At 43.3% G+C, this 21,912-nt stretch overlaps 2 protein-coding genes across 2 annotated transcripts; one reads left to right on the forward strand and one right to left on the reverse strand.

Annotated features, from left to right (window-relative positions):
* Nucleotides 1-280: 280 nt before the first annotated feature.
* zc3h10 (zinc finger CCCH-type containing 10) lies at nt 281-11,047 on the reverse strand. Its single transcript, XM_080425029.1, has 6 exons — nt 10,894-11,047; nt 8,669-9,096; nt 6,380-6,673; nt 4,569-5,421; nt 1,254-1,367; nt 281-1,019 (listed from the first exon to the last, which is right to left on the reverse strand). Exons 2-6 carry the CDS (start codon nt 8,917-8,919, stop codon nt 492-494), a joined length of 2,040 nt encoding a protein of 679 aa, XP_080281155.1. The 5' UTR covers nt 8,920-9,096; nt 10,894-11,047; the 3' UTR covers nt 281-491.
* Nucleotides 11,048-16,895: 5,848 nt separating this feature from the next.
* On the forward strand, nt 16,896-19,397 carry LOC308082950 (uncharacterized protein; the record flags this gene model as incomplete). Its single annotated transcript, XM_080425030.1, has 3 exons — nt 16,896-17,021; nt 18,154-18,400; nt 18,913-19,397. The coding sequence occupies 3 exons, from the start codon at nt 16,896-16,898 to the stop codon at nt 19,395-19,397; spliced, it is 858 nt and encodes a 285-aa protein (XP_080281156.1).
* Nucleotides 19,398-21,912: the final 2,515 nt, after the last annotated feature.

The following is a 21,912-nucleotide window of genomic DNA, read 5'->3' on the forward strand; positions in this document are numbered from 1 at the left end:
AAGGTACAGTCAGTCTCTAAAGGTGAAGGTACAGTCAGTCTCTAAAGGTGAAGGTACAGTCAGTCTCTAAAGGTGAAGGTACAGTCAGTCAGTCTCTAAAGGTGAAGGTACAGTCAGTCAGTCTCTAAAGGTGAAGGTACAGTCAGTCTCTAAAGGCGAAGGTACAGTCAGTCTCTAAAGGTGAAGGTACAGTCAGTCTCTAAAGGTGAAGGTACAGTCAGTCTCTAAAGGTGAAGGTACAGTCAGTCTCTAAAGGCGAAGGTACAGTCAGTCTCTAAAGGTGAAGGTACAGTCAGTCTCTAAAGGTGAAGGTACAGTCAGTCTCTAAAGGTGAAGGTACAGTCAGTCTCTAAAGGTGAAGGTACAGTCAGTCTCTAAAGGTGAAGGTACAGTCAGTCTCTAAAGGTGAAGGTACAGTCAGTCTCTAAAGGTGAAGGTACAGCCAGTCTCTAAAGGTGAAGGTAGAGCCCATAGTCCTGAGGGGCCGTCAGTCAGTGAGGCAGGGTGGTGATCCTCATGCTCTGGCTGGCGATGGGGTAGGACACCATGGGCGTGGTGGCATGGCTCATGGTGATGCCAGGCATGGCCTGAGCCATGGTGATGCCGGGCATGGCCTGAGCCATGGTGATGCCGGGCATGGCCTGAGCCATGGTGATGCCGGGCATGGCCTGAGCCATGGTGATGCCGGGCATGGCCTGAGCCATGGACACGGGCGCCACGGACACGGCCACCACGGGCGCCATGGAGACGACGGGCGGCGCGCCCATCCCCTGGGCCAGGGTCTGCGCCACCAGGGCGGCCGACAAAGGGTTTGTGATCTCCTGCGGGTTGAGCGGCGGGGGCAGCGGCCCCCCGGCGTTGCTCTGGGGGGCCGGGGGGGGGCCTACCCCCGTGGAGGCCACCACCACCAGGTCCTGCTGGGTGACGGGCCGGGGCTGCAGACCCCCGGCGCTGCTCAGCGTGGTGTGGGTCTGGGCGATGCTGTGGTTGTAGGAGCTCACCGCCACCATGGGCGGGGGCACCAGGTTCTGCTCAGACAGGGTGGTGTGGGTCTGGGCGATGCCGTGGCTGTAGGAGCTCACCGCCACCATGGGCACCAGGTTCTGCTCCGACAGGGTGGTGTGGGTCTGGGCGATGCCGTGGCTGTAGGAGCTCACCGCCACCATGGGCACCAGGTTCTGCTCAGACAGGGTGGTGTGGGTCTGGGCGATGCCGTGGCTGTAGGAGCTCACCGCCACCATGGGGGGGGGCACCAGGTTCTGCTCGGAAGGGGCCGCGGTGGAGGTCAAGGTCATGACCTTGGTCTGGCTGCGGAACTGAGCGTTCTGCTCCAGCAGAACCTCGTTGGTGGCCATCAGGTTAGACACCTGGAGAGGTTGAAAAATAATAATAATTAAAGCTGCAAGCAGCGAAGAACGGGCCCTCGAAGCTCTGTCCACATGGCATCTGTATGGCAATCAGCTGAAAAGTTAGGCTACATAGCTTAAGCAAGTCCCTTTTGGCCATCTACGTGTACGTAGCAAGTTTGGTAGGTTTTCGATGCTGGGAACTGGAGTTATGGCTGTTAAATGCCCAGCCAATAGGAAGACAGAGGGGGCGGGGCTTCAGTAATTACAGCTCGTCTCTATTGGTGGTCTACAAATTTGTACTCGGTAGCATGCTGCGAACTGGAGTTATGGCTGTTTAAAGGCCAGCCAATAGGAAGACAGAGGGGGCTGGGTTTGCGCAATTACAGCTCGTCTAAGTCCACATACCAAATGTGTACTCGGTAGCATGCTGCAAACTGGAGTTATGGCTGTTTAAAGCCCAGCCAATAGGAAGACAGAGGGGGCGGGGCTTAAGCAATTACAGTTCGTCCCTATTGGTGGTCTTAATCCAAAAAACTAATTTGGACTTGGTAGCATGCTGCGAACTGGAGTTATGGCTGTTTAAAGCCCAGCCAATAGGAAGACAGAGGGGGAGGGGCTTCAGCAATTTCAGCTCGTCCCTATTGGTGGTTTTAGTCCACATACCAAATTTGTACTCGGTAGCATGCAAAATGGCGTGAAATGCACCAAAACGCCACTATCAATTCAAAATGTCCGACTTCCTGTTTGGTTTAGGTCATGGCTTAGTCTCGCGTCGCCAGACAACTATTCCACAATCTCCGAATGCTATATAGAGTCTGGAACTACAACTCCCGAAATCCGATTGAGGAAACTGGCACTTCCGTTCACGAAAATATATTTTAAAATATCTTAACATTTTCTTTTTTAATTTCCATTTCTGCTAAGCAGCAAGCTATGTATACTTAAATGATTTTGATTTATAGTCGGATACATTTGCGCGACTGTAAAGACGAAACGGAAGTGGGGAGGAAGCTTCACATCCGGTTTATATTCTAATCATGATCAGCGCTTCCGAGTCCCAGACTGTATGACCGGAAACATTTGAAAATTGTGGGAGGCAACAGTCTGGCCACGTGAGACTAGTCATGGCTCCAAGAGAGTTTTTTGTAAGTCGGGACATGATTGTACCAATTTGCATGCATGTAGGTGAAACCGTATTGTGGGGCTTGAAGCCCCAACTTTTTTAGGGGGCGCTATTGAGCCATTAGGCCATGCCCCCTTTTTAGACGATTAAAATACGTAATGTTTCGCCACTGGTGATGTGTGCAATGTTGCATAACTTTTGGAATACATATTGCCGCTAAAAAAACGCGATTCATTATCGGGAAAATAATAATCATTGCAGTTTCAATAGGACTTCGCACTACTGTGCAGTGCTCGGGCCCTAATTAGAAAAACAAATGTTGTCTACCTACGTGGTTCTCAAAGTGGGGTCCCGGAACCCCCAGGGGTCCTTGAGGGCCCCCACTTATACATACAGTATAAGTGTACACAGTAAGGTTGGACAATATATCGCGATTGGATGAGTCCAATCGCCGAATGTTTTTATTAGGCCATTGTTTTGGACGATATTTGTCATTTTGGTCCGCCTCCTCGAGAATTTAACTCTTCAAATATAGAAAAATTAAGGTAGGTAGGTAAGTAGGTAGGCAGGTAGGTAGGTAGGTAAGTAAATAGGTAGGTAGGTAGGTAGGTAAGTAAGCAGGTAGGCAGGTAGGTAGGTAGGTAAGTAAATAGGTAGGTAGGTAGGTAGGTAGGTAGGTAAGTAAGCAGGTAGGCAGGTAGGTAGGTAAGTAGGTAGGTAAGTAGGCAGGTAGGCAGGTAAGTAGGCAGGTAGGTAGGTAGGTAGGTAGGTAGGTAAGTAGGCAGGTAGGTAGGTAGGTAGGTAGGCAGGTAAGTAGGTAAGTAGGTAGGTAGGTAGGTAGGTAGGTAGGTAGGTAGGTAGGTAGGTAGGCAGGTAGGTATGTAGGTAGGCAGGTAAGTAGGTAGGTAAGTAGGCAGGTAGGTAGGCAGGAAAGTAAGTAGGTAGGTAAGTAGGTAAGTAAGTAAGTAGGTAGGTAAGTAAGTAGGTAGGTAAGTAGGCAGGTAGGTAGGTAGGTAGGTAGGCAGGTAGGCAGGCAGGTAAGTAGGCAGGTAGGTAGGTAGGTAGGTAGGTAGGCAGGTAGGCAGGTAAGTAGGTAGGTAGGTAGGTAGGTAGGTAGGTAAGTAGGCAGGTAGGTAGGTAAGTAGGTAGGTAGGTAGGCAGGTAGGCAGGCAGGCAGGCAAGTAAGTAGGTAGGTAAGTAGGTAAGTAAGTAAGTAGGTAGGTAAGTAAGTAGGTAGGTAAGTAGGTAGGTAGGTAGGTAGGCAGGTAAGTAGGTAGGTAAGTAGGCAGGCAAGTAAGTAGGTAGGTAGGTAAGTAGGTAAGTAAGTAAGTAAGTAAGTAAGTAAGTAGGTAAGTAAGTAGGTAGGTAAGTAGGTAGGTAGGTAGGCAGGTAAGTAGGTAGGTAAGTAGGTAGGTAAGTAGGTAGGTAGGTAGGCAGGTAAGTAGGTAGGTAAGTAGGTAAGTAGGTAGGTAGGTAGGTAGGCAGGTAAGTAGGTAGGTAAGTAGGTAGGTAGGTAGGCAGGTAAGTAGGTAGGTAAGTAGGTAGGTAAGTAGGTAGGTAGGTAGGCAGGTAAGTAGGTAGGTAAGTAGGTAGGTAAGTAGGTAGGTAGGTAGGCAGGCAGGCAGGTAGGTAGGTAGGTAGGCAGGTAGGTAGGTAAATAAGACCAGGAGACCTGGTTCTGCCAGACAAGTAGGTAAGTAGGTAGGTAGGTAAGTAGGTAGGTAGGTAGGTAGGTAGGTAAGTATGTAGGTAGGTAGGCAGTCAAATAGGTAGGTAGGTAAGTAGTTAAATTTTCGCCAGAAACAGACTGTATCAAATATGAGTGACTGACTATCATAAACGATACAGAGCCACCTCTCTGACAATATCTCTCTATATATATATAATATAAACGATACAGAGCCTCCCTGACAATATCGCCGAGACAGTTTGTTTATTTTTGGACACAATTCTTACATGAGACGATTCTAAGATGACCCAATGTTATTCTCCATAGAGAAATGACTTTACGACCCGGGGGATGAGCGAGTGACGTCAGGACTTCTGTACTCTCTACACAGTGACAGTAGTCTGGCCATGCCATGTTTAAAACAGACCTGTTTCTTCAGCTCCTCCACCCTCTTCCTCAGCAGGCTGTTCTCCTCCTCCAGGAAGCCATACTCCATCAGCGGCCGGGCGTGGGGCAGGGCGGTGGGCGGGGTCTGCAGCTGGTAGTGACACGGCCCCCCTCCTCCCCCCTCGGCCAGCCGCAGCCCCTCCAGCCTCCTCCTCTTCAGCTGCAGAGCGGCGTGGTAGGGGGGGTGGTGGTGGTGGTGGTGGTGGTGGTCCAGGGGACCAGCCTCCAGCGGACCCCCCGCCGGCCCGCCTCCGCCCTCGAACATCCCGCTCTCGAACAGCGGGTCTCCCCCCCCGTACACCGAGGAGGAGGAGGAGCAGGGACCTCCCCCCCTGTCGTAGCGCCTCTGTCCCAGCGGCCCCGCGGCCGACAGACAACCCCCCATCCCCCCCACGCCTCCTCCTCCCCCGCCGCCCCCCATCGCTCCCCCTCCGCCGCCCCCCAACCCCAACATACCGCCGGGGTCTCTGCAGACGCCCATGTTAGGGCAGCCCCCGCCCCCCAGCCCCATCATGCTGGACCCGCCCACCAGTCCCACCATGCCTCCGCAGGCCCCTCCCCCTCCCCCCCCGGGGCCGACCCCGCCCCCCAGCAGACCCCCAGAGTTCAGCGCCCCGCCCCCCATCATCCCCCCGCTGGGCCCTCCTCCTCCTACTCCTCCCCCACAGCCGCCCGGCCCCGCCCCCCCGATGACCCCGCCCACCAGCATCATCCCCCCCGCCCCCCCGCCCATCCCCCCGCCCACACGGGCGGTGGCCTCGTACTCGTAGTCCTTCTGAACGTGGCGGAATTTACACTTGTTCCCTCGCTGGCACTCGCCCTTCAGGAAGTCCCTGAGGAGGAAAGAGGTTATTATTATTATTATTATTATTATTATTATTATTATTATTATTATTATTCCCTTCAGGAAGTCCCTGAGGAGGAGAGAGGTTATTATTATTATTATTATTATTATTATTATTATTATTATTATTCCCTTCAGGAAGTCCCTGAGGAGGAGAGAGGTTATTATTATTATTATTATTATTATTATTATTATTATTATTATTATTATTATTATTATTCCCTTCAGGAAGTCCCTGAGGAGGAGAGAGGTTATTATTATTATTATTATTATTATTATTATTATTATTATTATTATTATTATTATTCCCTTCAGGAAGTCCCTGAGGAGGAGAGAGGTTATTATTATTATTATTATTATTATTAAACGCAGGAATATATGAACGGCCTGCAGTGGTAAATCGTTATTTGTGGACCTGCATTGTATTACTTTAAGTTACTGAAATGCCACCCCGTTTTTTTCAATGCAAAATGCCAACATGGCCGCCGTGTGAATATGGTCTATGGAGCCAGCCGCTCCTCCAGATAGAGACCTCGCCCCGGCTGTGGGGCAGGTCGTGTATTAAGGTATTTTTTGCCTCTACTACCTGTAGATAGGGAGGGACCTCGCCCCGGCTGTGGGGCAGGTCGGTGTATTAAGGTATTTTTTGCCTCTATTACCTGCAGATAGGGAGGGACCTCGCCCCGGCTGTGGGGCAGGTCGGTGTATTAAGGTATTTTTTGCCTCTATTACCTGTAGATAGGGAGGGACCTCGCCCCGGCTGTGGGGCAGGTCGGTGTATTAAGGTATTTTTTGCCTCTATTACCTGCAGATAGGGAGGGACCTCGCCCCGGCTGTGGGGCAGGTCGGTGTATTAAGGTATTTTTTGCCTCTATCACCTGCAGATGGGGACCTCACCCCGGCTGTGGGGCAGGTCGGTGTATTAAGGTATTTTTTGCCTCTATTACCTGCAGATGGGGACCTCGCCCCGGCTGTGGGGCAGGTCGGTGGGGCTCAGGCCCAGCCGGGCGGCCACCTTGCCCCGGAGCCTGGCGGGCAGCTCGCCCGTCTTCTTGTAGTGGTCCTCGTCCTCCTTGGAGCCGTGCACGAAGCGGCAGCTGGACCTCATGCACTCCTTGTTCTGGTGGTCGTGGCAGAAGATGAACTCGTTCTTCTGGACGCCCGGGTCCGTCACCGAGTTGGCGTCCGGGTGGCGGAAGCGGCAGCGCTTCCCCCGCTTGCACACGTTACGGACAAAGTCCCTGCAGAGACAGTAGGGTTATGTCATGATAAGTCCCTGTAGACATAGGGTTATGTCATGATAAGTCCCTGTAGACATAGGGTTATGTCATGATAAGTCCCTGTAGACATAGGGTTATGTCATGATTCATTCATTCATAAGTCCCTGCAGACATAGGGTTATGTCATGATTCATTCATTCATAAGTCCCTGCAGACATAGGGTTGTGTCATGATTCATGCATTCATAAGTCCCTGCAGACATAGGGTTATGTCATGATAAGTCCCTGTAGACATAGGGTTATGTCATGATAAGTCCCTGCAGACATAGGGTTATGTCATGATTCATTCATTCATAAGTCCCTGTAGACATAGGGTTATGTCATGATTCATTCATTCATAAGTCCCTGTAGACATAGGGTTATGTCATGATAAGTCCCTGCAGACATAGGGTTATGTCATGATTCATTCATTCATAAGTCCCTGTAGACATAGGGTTATGTCATGATAAGTCCCTGCTAGGCCTGACCTCGACTAAGTCGACTAGGTTAGTCGCGGGGGGGTCCGAGTCGACTAAGTGTCTCTTAGTCAACTTTTTTTTTTTTTTTTTTTTTAAAGGGCCAAAAATGTTTTAAATAGTTTTTTGGCCAAGTCTACGCCTGCAACCACACGTAACTTCCACTTTATTCTTCTTATTCCTCGTCTTTGTATTGGTATTGTTTGTGTTGGAGCGCCTCAGTGCGGCTGCAGAGTTCATGTGCAACCTCTTCCAGAGAGAGATAGAGACACTAGAAACTCTGCTGGAGACAAAACAAACTGTGTAGACTTGGCCCTTTGAAATAAAATGTATTTTGGCCCAAAAAAAAAAAAAAAAAAAAGTTTTTATTTTTTTATTAGTCGACTGCCATCGACTGCTATTGGCAATTAGTCGCCAATTAGAGTCGACTAAACAAATCCTTAGTCGGGGACAGGCCTAGTCCCTGCAGACATAGGGTTATGTCATGATTCATTCATTCATAAGTCCCTGTAGACATAGGGTTATGTCATGATTCATTCATTCATAAGTCCCTGCAGACATAGAGTTACGTCATGATTCATTCATTCATAAGTCCCTGCAGACATAGAGTTACGTCATGATTCATTCATTCATAAGTCCCTGCAGACATAGTTACGTCATGATTCATTCATTCATAAGTCCCTGCAGACATAGAGTTACGTCATGATTCATTCATTCATAAGTCCCTGCAGACATAGGGTTATGTCATGATTCATTCATTCATAAGTCCCTGCAGACATAGGGTTATGTCATGATTCATTCATTCATAAGTCCCTGCAGACATAGGGCTATGTCATGATAAGTCCCTGCAGACATAGGGTTATGTCATGATTCATTCATTCATAAGACCCTGCAGACATAGGGTTATGTCATGATTCATTCATAAGTCCCTGCAGACATAGGGCTATGTCATGATTCATTCATTCATAAGTCCCTGCAGACATAGGGTTATGTCATGATTCATTCATAAGACCCTGCAGACATAGGGCTATGTCATGATAAGTCCCTGCAGACATAGGGTTATGTCATGATTCATTCATTCATAAGTCCCTGCAGACATAGGGTTATGTCATGATTCATTCATTCATAAGACCCTGTAGACATAGGGTTATGTCATGATTCATTCATTCATAAGTCCCTGCATGAAAATATGAATAAATAAACACATTTAATTTTCTGTTAGACCTTTTAGGCTTAAAAATCACAAATTAAACAGGTACAGATTCTGACAGATATATATTATATATTTAATCATTTTATAAAATTAATAAAAAAGCAGAAATACAGTAGCTGATCTACAAGCTTACAACACACCTTGTAAGCTTGTAGATCTAATATTTCGGCTTTGTTTATGTTGACGATAATGACGATTCCGCAAAAATAATTGTGATTATCTTTATCTCAGTAAATTGCGATCAGAACGATTGTGTAATAATTGTCAGTAGTGGGCGTGGCCTACATACCTGCAGACGCCGTCCACGGCGAGCCCGGAACCGCTGGCCCCTCCTCCTCCCCCGTTCCCCAGAGCCCCTCCTCCCCCCATGATGATGCCGCCCGCCGCCGACGAAGACGCTCCGCCTCCGACACCGCCCCCACCTCCTCCCGAGCCGCCGCCCCCTCCTGCCTCCTCGCCCAATAAGCCGCCGCCCCCAGCGAGGAAGCCACTCCCACTCCCAGCACCACCTGACAGGAAGGAGGAGTCCCGATCAGGCATGGCGTTCAGCCCGGCACGGGGAGAACCACGCAGCACTCATGGGTGAGAGGGGGGGGGGGGGGGGGGGACGTCATGCAGGAGAGATGATTAAAAACACAAAGTTACAAATAAAATAAAAGTTATAAAAAGGTTTATGATGATGGCTGCTCCTCTGCTTCCATCTTCTTATTCACACACCTGTGAAATAAATGGATACATTATGGTTATTATCATTTGATGTACTTTATTTAGTAAGACATGAGAACAACAGTACATGGAAGTACAGATTCACAATACAAGGTCTACTAAAATCGAAAAAACACGGCCCCCTCACGTATTAGGAGGGCAGGGTGAGTCACCAGAACCAAAGATAGGTGTTTTTGATGAATCTAACAGGTTAAAAATGGAGTTTGAAGTTATAATGGGTTTGTATAGGAAGGGGGCGTGTCTGATAAAAATGATTATCAAATATCTAAATACTGAATCAAGCAACTTAACAACGGTCTGGGGGGTTCACAAAAGCCTGAGTAGACGATAAAATGACCCAAAGTTTTTTTGAAAGTGAAATATTCCTTTAAGTGCTTCACAGAATAGGTTTAAAAATAAAGATTAAAAAAACCCTGCAGGATAACAACAATTAAGACCGGCAATTAAGACCGGGAACTCGTCAAACGTGTCATTTTTTGATTTATTTGGCTATTCACAAATAGCAGATCTACAAGCTCATAGTGCGGCACCAAGTGCCACACTATGAGCTTGTAGATCTGCATTTCTTTTTAAACACTTTTTTTTTTGCTAAATCTTTGGATATATATATTATTATTTTTTAAGCGAATATTTTAACCCAAATCTTTGCTTCTGGGGGTCCCTGGAATAACATATTTTGAGATGGGGGTCTGCGGAAAAATACATATCATTTTGGGGGTCCTTGACACGAAAAAGATTGAGAACCACTGATATAGCAACATACGTTTTTTTTTAAAGCTGTTAGGATTTAGAAGACATTTGTAGAATCCCCCCAGAAGCAAAGATTTGAGTTACAAATGTTTGCTTTAAAATGTATATATATATTCATTTATATTCAAAGATTTGCACACATTTTTTCACGATTTATTTTTAAATAGCAGATCTACAAGCTCATAGCATCAAACATAGGTTCTCAAAGTGGGGTCCCCAGCAAAAGTACACAATCATCATTTTAACCACTTTATCCATTTATATATGAACAGCAGATCTGAAAGCTCACAGCTTGTGCATCTCACTGTGATACTTCTACAGTGGAGTAGAAGTATAAATAAGTACTGAACATTGGAAATACTCCAGTAGAGTAAAAGCACCTCAAAATTGTACTTAAGTAAGTACATGTACTTAGTTACTTTCCACCACTGCTGATACAATGAGGTAGGGTTGGTTCTGTTCAGCTGACATATGTTTACTTTACAATAATAAGTAATATAATACTTTACAATAATAAGTAATATAATACTTTACAATAATAAGTAACAACTCTGTGTCATATTCTATACTTCATCTTTGGGTTTTAGATAGATAGAGAGAGAGAGAGAGAGAGAGAGAGAGAGAGAGAGAGAGAGAGAGAGATAGATATATTTATGATATAATTAAACACCTTGATGATGTTTTTTAAAACTGAGATAAATGTCCACACTCAGCAAAGCATGCTGTTAGCATTTGGTAACAATGCTAGTGGAAACCAATGGAATCTGTTAGCCAACAACTGTTATGTTGTGTGTTCAAGTGGCTACTAGTAGCATTATGTTCCATTGGTTTCCAGTAGCATTGAAACAACATGCTAACAACATGCTAACAACATGCTAACAACATGCTAACACACTTCCTCTGGACATGAGAAACATAAACATAAACTATTCAACTATTCAGACTGAAGATAAAAAAGCTGAACTGTTCCTTTAATGCTCTGTAGCTGATGCTAATGTTAGCTAACAGGCTAGCAGGACTAGTACACGTTAAACTCACCATAAAGCAACCAATCAGCATCCAGATGGAGGGACAGGCTCATATTAATGAGTAATAAATGTCATTAAAGTGTTTTTAATTAAACAAAACAAAGTAGATTTAATCATTTTCCTTCAAAGGCCTCTTTTTACTGTTATTGTTTACCAACGTTCTGCTTCCGGGATCAATTTTTCACACGCCAGCCACGAAGAAGAAGAAGCGGTATGAGCCGTCACTTCCTCTATAGACCTTCAACTACTATTCACTTTGCAGGTTGAGGATCCGGTCTAAAGCGGAAACGGAAATGGCCAGTGTTCATGCATGTGTGTGTGTGTGTGTGTGTGTGTGTGTGTGTGTGTGTGTGTGTGTGTGTGTGTGTGTGTGTGTGTGTGTAAATACCGGATACAGTAGGGCGGGCTCTAAGCCAGATGTCAAATAGAAAAACCAGGCTTTTCGGTGCAGAAGAAATAGCAGATCTACAAGCTCACATCGCGTCGCGACGCGATGATGAGCTTGTAGATCTGCATTTTTTTTTTTGGCACGTGACACCATCGTACGGCGAGGTACAATCAGGACACGCGGTTCCTCTCTATCTCGTTGATCTATTGTGCCATCTACTGGTTGGAAAGTGTAGCACACTCCTTGTCGTGTGTTTTCATCTGGTTTTGATTCATCTCTCAAGAACAGATTCTGCTCTGCAGTCAAAAACAGCAGAGGGCGCTGTTTTTCCTGATTGATTGATTGAATACTTTATTTAGAAGTTTGCAGAAAAAAAAAACACATGAAAGTACAGTTTAAATACAAGGTCAACTAAATAGGATTAAAAAGCCCATGAAAGCCTAATGGCTTGTTTCAAATGAGGTCCTTTGTACTCAATTCATAGATGGGTTTCCGCGCGACGTCATCACAGAGCAGAGTGCGCAATCTGCGCATGCGCGGGGGAGAACGAACCGGAAGCGCCATTCACTCTATTGTTATTTTCGGGATTTAGATAGGCATAATGCTGCTATTATAGGCATAATAGGCATAATGCTGCTATTATATACAAACAGATCCAACTTCCGACAAATCATTTTTATTGAGTAAAGAAGATATTACAAACTGCATCATTTAATCTACTTTCATTAAACCTGGTGAAGACCATTTATTTTAATGAATGTACAATGGCCAGAGCTGCTGCGGGTAATAGCGCCCTCTACAGGCTCATCCCGCCACTGCGCGCGCATCATCCTCTCATGTTTACAAACAGGAAACCCATCTATAGGGATATTAAATGACAGACAGATATACACTACTATGCAGAACATCATATGAACAGTTTACAAAATGAAAAATAAGAAAAAATAAAATATGTATAGCAAAAAGTTCAAGAAAAAAAAGGGGGGGGGGGGGTTAGGTTATGACTTTTACAGGGGCCAGCTTGTAACCAAAGGTCATACGGCGTTTCTCAAGGGCCACACCAAGCAGTATAACTAACGTTCACCACTGTGGTCATTATAGTTGAGGTGAAGACTCCATTAGAATGCTGAGATGATTGCATTTTGGGTTGGAAAGGTCAAATGTCAACGGCGTAAAGGGTTTACGTTGTTAATTAAGAGGGTAACGAGGCAGCTGATGAATTAATTAACCAATAAACTGTTGATCTGAATATAAATGTATTCAAATAGAAGAAGCTGAATTGTGAATGAGTTATTCATGAATGTATTTTTTCATTTATTTAGTTTGTATTGATTGAATACTTTATTAATATGCTTATTAACAGTACAGGTTATTACAGTCAAAATAACAGATCTACAAGCTCACAATGTGTGTATTGTCTTCTAATTGTATGTCATGTATTAATGTAGAGACATTTCATACAGTAAGACATGTCTTCTTATTATATATTGTATCATTATTGTTATTATTATTATTATTATTAACATTATTAACATTATTAACATTATTAACATTATTATTACTGGTTGTTTTTAAAGCAATAAGTTTTAACTTTGAATCTACTGACGTTTATAATGAGAAACAATAACTATAGTAAATGTTGATAGTTTTATAATGTTCATAAACATCATTAAAAGACGCAGAAACTCAACGTGTGTTTGTTTAGCAACTAAGTAACCTGATTCTGGTTGAGGTTTCCGGTGTGTTACATCGAAATCGGTGATCTATCGATTTCTGTGACGTTCAGGAAGTAACATGATTCTGGTTGAGGTTTCCGGTGTGTTACATCGAAATCGGTGATCTAGCGAATTCTGTAGCTGCTAGCCTGCTAGCTTAGCTAGCTTTTCAAATGATGTAAAAACAAGTGAAGTCCTGCATTTGTAGTAAAACTGTTCTTTATTTTAATACATCCAACTATTAAGTCATCACATACATACATACTGTCCTTTAATACAACCATAAAACACGCAACGCTTAACAATAGTTATAAAGCAAAGACTCCGTTCATCTGTTTGTATTCAAAGGTCTTTGTCGCCCTCCAGTGGACAACATGAATCACTACAAGTGGAATTGATTTGATACTTTATTAGCAGTTTAAGAACGAGATGACGCAATATGACACAAGTTTCTACAACATAAACTGTTAACATCTACAAGCTCAGAATGAGACGCGTTGTGAGCTTGTAGATCTGCTATTTTCGGCGCACGACACGTGAGCACTTCCGTTTTCTCTTCAAAGTAAAACCAGACGTGGCCACTAGGACTACACTTAAGAACTACATGTTCCATACACCATGGGTCACTAGAAGAACTACATTTTAAGGACTACATTTCCCTTACACTAAAAGAACTACATTCTAACGACTACATTTCCCTTACACCATGGGTCGCTAAAAGAACTACATTCTAAGGACTACATTTCCCTTACACCATGGGTCGCTAAAATAACTACATTCTAAGGACTACATTTCCCTTACACCAAAAATCAAGCTTCACATCGTACGCCATGAGAACACTTCCGTTTTCTCGTCACAATAAAACCTCACTATGTGTCAAGACTTGCATCAAACGCAACTCAAACACTTCCGCTCTTTTTTACAAAATAAATGTATTTTAATGTTTACTTTATGGTCTGTTCTGCGACGGTGACGGTGTTGCCGAAAATAGCAGATCTACAAGCTCACAACCTATCCCATTGTGAGCTTGTAGATTTTAACATCTTATATTGTAGAAACTAGCGACATATTGCGTCATCTCGTTGTTATTTTATTTTAAAAGTGGATTTTTTTTGACAACTTCCACTTGTAGTGATTCATTTTGTCCACATGAGGGCGACAAATATAAACAGATGCATGGAGTCAGATGTTAAAGTGTTGTAAACATGAACACATTGTTACATTTATCACTGTATTAGTTTAATGTTTTAGTTACATTTATCACTGTATTAGTTTAATGTTTTAGTTACATTTATCACTGTATTAGTTTAATGTTTTAGTTACATTTATCACTGTATTAGTTTAATGTTTTAGTTACATTTATCACTGTGTTAGTTTAATGATTTACATCAATGTTGTGTTTTTACCTCATGATGTTAGTTAGTTAGTTAGTTAGATAGTTAGATAGTTAGATAGTTAGTTAGTTAGTTAGTTAGACAGTTAGTTAGCTAGTTAGTTAGTTAGTTAGTTAGAAAGCTTATATTTTACATAATGCAGACAGGACAGGATCACAGACATGTTTTTTATTTGATATTTTATTGTATTGTTTTACTCATAGAACGCACTTATAGACTAAACACATTTATGACGTAGTGTGTTTAGTTTAATATGTTATTGTATTGTTTTACTAAACACATTGTGACATAGTGTGTTTAGTCAGCATGATATTTAAATATTTTATTATGTCATCTTTGATGAAGAACATTAAACTGTCTCCAGATCACTTTGCAGTGTGTGTGTGTGTGTGTGTGTGTGTGTGTGTGTGTGTGTGTGTGTGTGTGTGTGTGTGTGTGTGTGTGTGTGTGTGTGTGTGTGTGTGTGTGTGTGTGTGTGTGTGTGTGTGTGTGTGTGTGTGTGTGTGTGTGTGTGTGTGTGTGTGTGTGTGTGCGTGTGTGTGTGTGGTGAAGTTGTTTTGGGAGCGTTCGTTTTAAGTCACTTCACCGTCCTGCACATCACCTGTTTAACACTGAATGCACTTCACTCACACACCTGATGATAATGAACACACACACACACACACACACACACACACACACACACACACACAATGTCATGTTTTCATGGAGTTTATTGTTCATAATGACATCAGTGATTTGCATGAAACAAAGTCTTCACAAAGAGACAGAGAGGAGAAGCTGTAGAGGTGAGTTTATCAACTATCAGTTTAGACTTTTCTGTTTCATGAAGAGAAAACTGTGAATAGAATTAATTATAACTTAGAGGTTGATAGAATGTATTCTAAGTATCTTAGAGGTTGATAGAATGTATTCTAAGTATCTTAGAGGTTGATAGAATGTATTCTAAGTATCTTAGAGGTTGATAGAATGTATTCTAAGTATCTTAGAGGTTGATAGAATGTATTCTAAGTATCTTAGAGGTTGTTAGAATGTATTCTAAGTATCTTAGAGGTTGATAGAATGTATTCTAAGTATCTTAGAGGTTGATAGAATGTATTCTAAGTATCTTAGAGGTTGTTAGAATGTATTCTAAGTATCTTAGAGGTTGGCTAGAAAGGCCTGTAAGTAGATTGTGTGAAAAGAGTTGATAGAATGTGGGTTCCTGACACGAAACACTGTTTGAAATCTTTTTTTCAGCTTTAGGCTGTGTGTGTGTGTGTGTGTGTGTGTGTGTGTGTGTGTGTGTGTGTGTGTGTGTGTGTGTGTGTGTGTGTGTGTGTGTGTGTGTGTGTGTGTGTGTTTTTCAGGCAGTGACCCCCCAAAATAATCATATTTGAACTGGAAACCCCCAAAATAATCATATTTGAACTGGAGACCCCCAAAATAATCATATTTGAACTGGAGACCCCCCACCCTGACAAGCTCTTGGAATTGTAGGCATTACATTTAGTTTGACCCGGTTGCACAGATACATATAGTGAAAATAGCTGACCTACAAGCTCACAACGACTCGCAGTGTGAGACGTTGTGATCTTGTAGATCGGATATTTTCACAATATTTGCCTCATCCTTACGTACAAATATGACAATTTGGTATTAAAAAGGTCTTAACAGACTGTTTATAAATGTGCAGATAAACCTTATACATTTGTACTGTATGTTGTTTTATTTGACTTTAATGTTGAGTGAGAAAACATGTTGCACATTAAGAAAGATAATCATCTGGGGACCCTCCCAAAAAATGATAATAATTTGGTGGCCCCCCTGGGGGTCCCTGACCCACAGTTTGAGAACCACTGAAGTAGAGCAAATTTAAGCGAGCTGTTCATCTGGTTTTGTCAGACGAGTGACACCAGGAAATAAAAAAAGCTGTTAAAGCCGTTTGCCCAGTAGTCTAGACACACACACACACACACACACACACACACACACACACACACACACACACACACACACACACACACACACACACACACACACACACACACACACACACACACACACACACACACACACAGACACAGACACACAAGACACATTGTGAACTTGTAGATCTGCTATTTTCAAATGGTCAAAATGTATAGGGCTGAAGTGGTTAATGTGTTGTAATAATAATCTAAATCTACAAAGTAACTAATGTTTTCAAATAATTATAGTGAAGTAAAAAAGTTAAATATTTTGCCTCTGGGATGTAGTGGAGTAGAAGTAAAAGTACTGAAAATTGGAAATACTCAGGTAAAGTAAAAATTACCTTAAGTACAGTACTAGAGTAAATGTAAAAAGTTACTCTACACACACGCACACACGCACACACACACGCACACACGCGCACACACACACACACACACACACACACACACACACACACACACACACACACACACACACACACACACACACACACACACACACACACCAGCTCCTCATGCTTGCTGACGTGTTTAACCAGAATCCTGTCTGTTTACATATTCTAATGAGGATCAGGTGTTCTAGCAGCAGCAGTACTTGGTATCAGACATTAATACTAACTCCAACGTGTCTGTCTCTCTCTCTCATCACATTCAGGATGGATCTACAAGCTCTCTCCTTCAGGACGCTGGTAGGCCTACTGTCACAATTTACTATGAATTTACAATTTACAATGTAGGCATTTATCAGACTCTCTTAAAGGCAGTGGTGAGCTGTGGATTTTTGAACTATGGGGGCTCTATTTTCTGACGTCACGTGCACGTGCGCGCAAACCTGCACGCGCGCGGGCACGTGCGTGCGCAGGCATGTGCACACAGCCACTCAGCTCAGTGCTAGTTGAAATACTGTATTCAACATGTGATTATTAATGTATTTATATTTCTTATTATTTTGTTGCATTGTTAATTTGTTGTACTAAGTACTTAAAATAATCAGTCAACTTGTCTTTACTTGAATTACTTTTTTTTTAAGACTTACATTGCTTTCAAAACAGTGTTTTTTAAAACAAGTAAAAAATAAAAAAAAAATACCCTTTGGCTACTCACCAAAACAAAGACGGTTTTATGGAGTTGAAAGCCTACTTTACTAAATGGGAACACTGTGAGGAATGACTTAGGAATGAGACACAAACTATAACATATTCATGAATTCAAGTCTCCATGATGTGATTAATCCATATAGGGAAAACCTCGTTTTTTTGGGTGAACTATCCCTTTAAGTACATGTGAATACTTTTCCCCACCGCATGGTGCCTTATAGGTCATACATGGGCAACTGGTGGTCCGGGGGCCACATACGGCCCCCACCTTCACTTAATGCGGCCCCCAGGTTAATATCAGAATAATGATATATTATTGATTTCAGCTGTTATGATTCCTAACATGCAAACATGACCCGCTTTAATGACTTCAGTCTATATTAGTAGCTTAATGACTAGTATTAACATTCTGTTGTCTGTTTTATGTCCAACGTATTTGTATTTAAGTTCATAAAGTTAACATAAGTATAACTAAATGCATTAGAAATTAAACAAAAATTGAAATTCCAATTGAAAAATAGCAGATCTACAAGCTCAAAACGCGTCGCGCAGTGCGACGCGTTTTGAGCTTGTAGATCTGCTATTTTTGCTATACTTTTGTGTGACATACTGTAGAATGTTGAAAAAGTTAAAACACAGAGATAAGAGGTGTCTGTGTGCAATGTGGCCCTCTGGAGTGAGTGTGGAAATATATAGTGGCCCCTCTCCATCACCCCTGCTGTAGATCCTGGTCTGCAGCCTGTGGTGTGTGGTCGTGGTGGTTCTGGAGGCCTCCTCTTCCTCCTCTTCCTCCTCTTCCTCCTCCTCCTCCTCCTCAGCGTTGAAGAGAAACTACTACGAGACCCTGGACATCCAGCGGAGCGCCACGGACAAGGAGGTGAAACGGGCTTTCCGTCAGCTGGCCATGAAACACCATCCTGACAAGAACAAGAACCCTGACGCCGAGAAGACCTTCAGGGAGACGGCCGAAGGTAAAGGGCCGTGGTGGTAGAAAAAAAGTACTCAAATGTTTTACTTAACGGAAAAGTATATCAATACTGCAAAGTAGAAGTACTCTGTTACAAGTTCAAAGTTCACTTGAGTAAAAGTACACAAGTATTGGTATCAAAATGTACTTTGAGTACCAAAAGTAAAAGTAGTAACATGTTTGAAAATAGCAGAGCTACAAGCTCACAACGCGTCGCAGCTTGTAGATCGGCTATTTTCAAATAGCCTAGGTATAAAATAGGGCTGAAGTGGTTAATGTATGTTTTATAATGTAATAAGTTATATCTGCAAAGTAACTAGTAACTAAAGTTTTCAAATAATTGTAGTGGAGTAAAAGTACAATATTTGCCTCTGAGATGTAGTGGAGTAGAAGTTGAAGTACAGAAAATTGGAAATACTCCAGTAAAGTAAAAGAAAAACTCAAAATTGTACTTAAGTACAGTACTTGAGTATATGTATTTAGTTACTCTACACCACTTGTCCATTTGTCCCACAGCGTATGGAGTCCTCTCCAACAAGGAGAAGAGGAGAATCTACGACCAGCTGAGCCACCAGGCCTTCCTGAAGAACGAGGAGGACTTCGGAGGAGGAGGAAGAGGAGGAGGAAGAGGAGGAGGAAGAGGAGGAGACGACCACCACGACTTCTTCGGCTTCAGCTTCGACCAGATGTTTGACGACATGTTTCTGTTCGACCAGGACGAGGAGGGGGAGGAGCCTTTCTTCATGGAGGCGGGACACTGGACCCAGGAGGCGGGGCAACACTGGAGCTTTCCTATGGGTGGGGGAGGGGGAGGGGCTGGCGACGAGGGTCTGGATTTCTGGGGGTCGGATTTCCTTGACCTTCCGCAGCATCAGGGTCACCACCAGGGTCAGCAGCATCATTACGGGTTCGAGGACCACCAGGCGGACGGCCAACAGCAGTACTGCTGGCTGTCACCACAACCTGACGGGACCACCGTTCAGATGTGTGAGGGGGGTTGATAGGACCACCGTTCAGATGTGTGAGGGGGGTTGATAGGACCACCATTAAGATGTGTGAGGGGGGGTGATGGGACCACCATTAAGATGTGTGAGGGGGGGTTGATGGGACCACCGTTAAGATGTGTGAGGGGGGGGTTGATGGGACCACCATTAAGATGTGTGAGGGGGGTTGATAGGACCACCATTAAGATGTGTGAGGGGAGTTGATGGGACCACCGTTAAGATGTGTGAGGGGGGGTTGATGGGACCACCGTTAAGATGTGTGAGGGGGGTTGATGGGACCACCATTAAGATGTGTGAGGGGGGGTGATGGGACCACCGTTAAAGGGGAATTTTGGACTAAGGTTTTCTTACCTTTTCTATGACGTTATGATATCTTAGGATGAATGGTACAGTAGAAAAATTTCCATAACTCCATCCTGGGTCCGCCACAGCTTAAAAATAGGCCTTGCGCTAGATCGCATATTTTAATAGCTTTTTGTTTTGTTTTGTTTTTGTGAGATCTGATGTTCATAGTGACAGAACACTATGCAAAAAAATATATAACCTAAGTCTCGCTAGACGAGATTGAAATCTTGAGATTTCAATCTCGTCTAGCGAGACTTCTGTTTTTCTTTACAGTGTTCTGTCACTATGAACGTCAGATCTCACAAAAAAATAAACACAAATTCTCCTTTAAGATGTGTGACAGTGTGACGGGGCCTAATGGGGCCTAATGGGATTTATTGGTTGAAAAGTCCTGTAGGCTGTGATGTGTCTTATGCAATGTTGTTGATTTATTATAATAAAGTCTCTCCATAATTGTGTGTGTGTAAAAGTCTCTCCATAATTGTGTGTGTGTGTGTGTGTGTGTGTGTGTGTGTGTGTGTGTGTGTGTGTGTGTGTGTGTGTGTGTGTGTGTGTGTGTGTGTGTGTGTGTGTGTGTGTGTGTGTGTGTGTGTGTGTGTGTGTGTGTGTGTGTGTGTGTGTGTGTGTGTGTTTGCATGGCGACACATTGTGAGCATGTAGATCTGCTTATTTACCTATTTTTGGAGAAAATAAATACGATTCTTGAAACTTTCTGATCGAAATTGATTTAATTTTGTAATTTATATATTTTTAGGGGAATTTATTTTGAAAATCTTTGCCTCTAATGCGGTTGTTGTCAAAGGAGTTTCCAGGGTGGCTTTATTTTATACTTGTCAACATAACGTAACACAGGGAGAAGACCCAGTGCTTTAACAACATGTCAACATAACATAACGTAACACAGGGAGAAGACCCAGTGCTTTAACAACATGTCAACATAACATAACGTAACACAGGGAGAAGACCCACTGCTTTAACAACATGTCAACATAACATAACGTAACACAGGGAGAAGACCCACTGCTTTAACAACATGTCAACATAACATAACGTAACACAGGGAGAAGACCCACTGCTTTAACAACACGTCAACATAACATAACGTAACACAGGGAGAAGACCCAGTGCTTTAACAACATGTCAACATAACATAACGTAACACAGGGAGAAGACCCAGTGCTTTAACAACATGTCAACATAACATAACGTAACACAGGGAGAAGACCCAGTGCTTTAACAACATGTCAACATAACATAACGTAACACAGGGAGAAGACCCACTGCTTTAACAACATGTCAACATAACATAACGTAACACAGGGAGAAGACCCAGTGCTTTAACAACACGTCAACATAACATAACGTAACACAGGGAGAAGACCCAGTGCTTTAACAACACGTCAACATAACATAACGTAACACAGGGAGAAGACCCAGTGCTTTAACAACATGTCAACATAACATAACGTAACACAGGGAGAAGACCCAGTGCTTTAACAACATGTCAACATAACATAACGTAACACAGGGAGAAGACCCAGTGCTTTAACAACATGTCAACATAACATAACGTAACACAGGGAGAAGACCCAGTGCTTTAACAACACGTCAACATAACATAACGTAACACAGGGAGAAGACCCAGTGCTTTAACAACATGTCAACATAACATAACGTAACACAGGGAGAAGACCCAGTGCTTTAACAACACGTCAACATAACATAACGTAACACAGGGAGAAGACCCAGTGCTTTAACAACACGTCAACATAACATAACGTAACACAGGGAGAAGACCCAGTGCTTTAACAACATGTCAACATAACATAACGTAACACAGGGAGAAGACCCACTGCTTTAACAACATGTCAACATAACATAACGTAACACAGGGAGAAGACCCACTGCTTTAACAACATGTCAACATAACATAACGTAACACAGGGAGAAGACCCAGTGCTTTAACAACATGTCAACATAACATAACGTAACACAGGGAGAAGACCCACTGCTTTAACAACATGTCAACATAACATAACGTAACACAGGGAGAAGACCCAGTGCTTTAACAACATGTCAACATAACATAACGTAACACAGGGAGAAGACCCACTGCTTTAACAACATGTCAACATAACATAACGTAACACAGGGAGAAGACCCAGTG

The sequence above is a fragment of the Gymnoscopelus braueri genome (assembly GCF_963280865.1).
Source record: "Gymnoscopelus braueri genome assembly, chromosome: 3".
NCBI lineage: Eukaryota > Metazoa > Chordata > Actinopteri > Myctophiformes > Myctophidae > Gymnoscopelus > Gymnoscopelus braueri.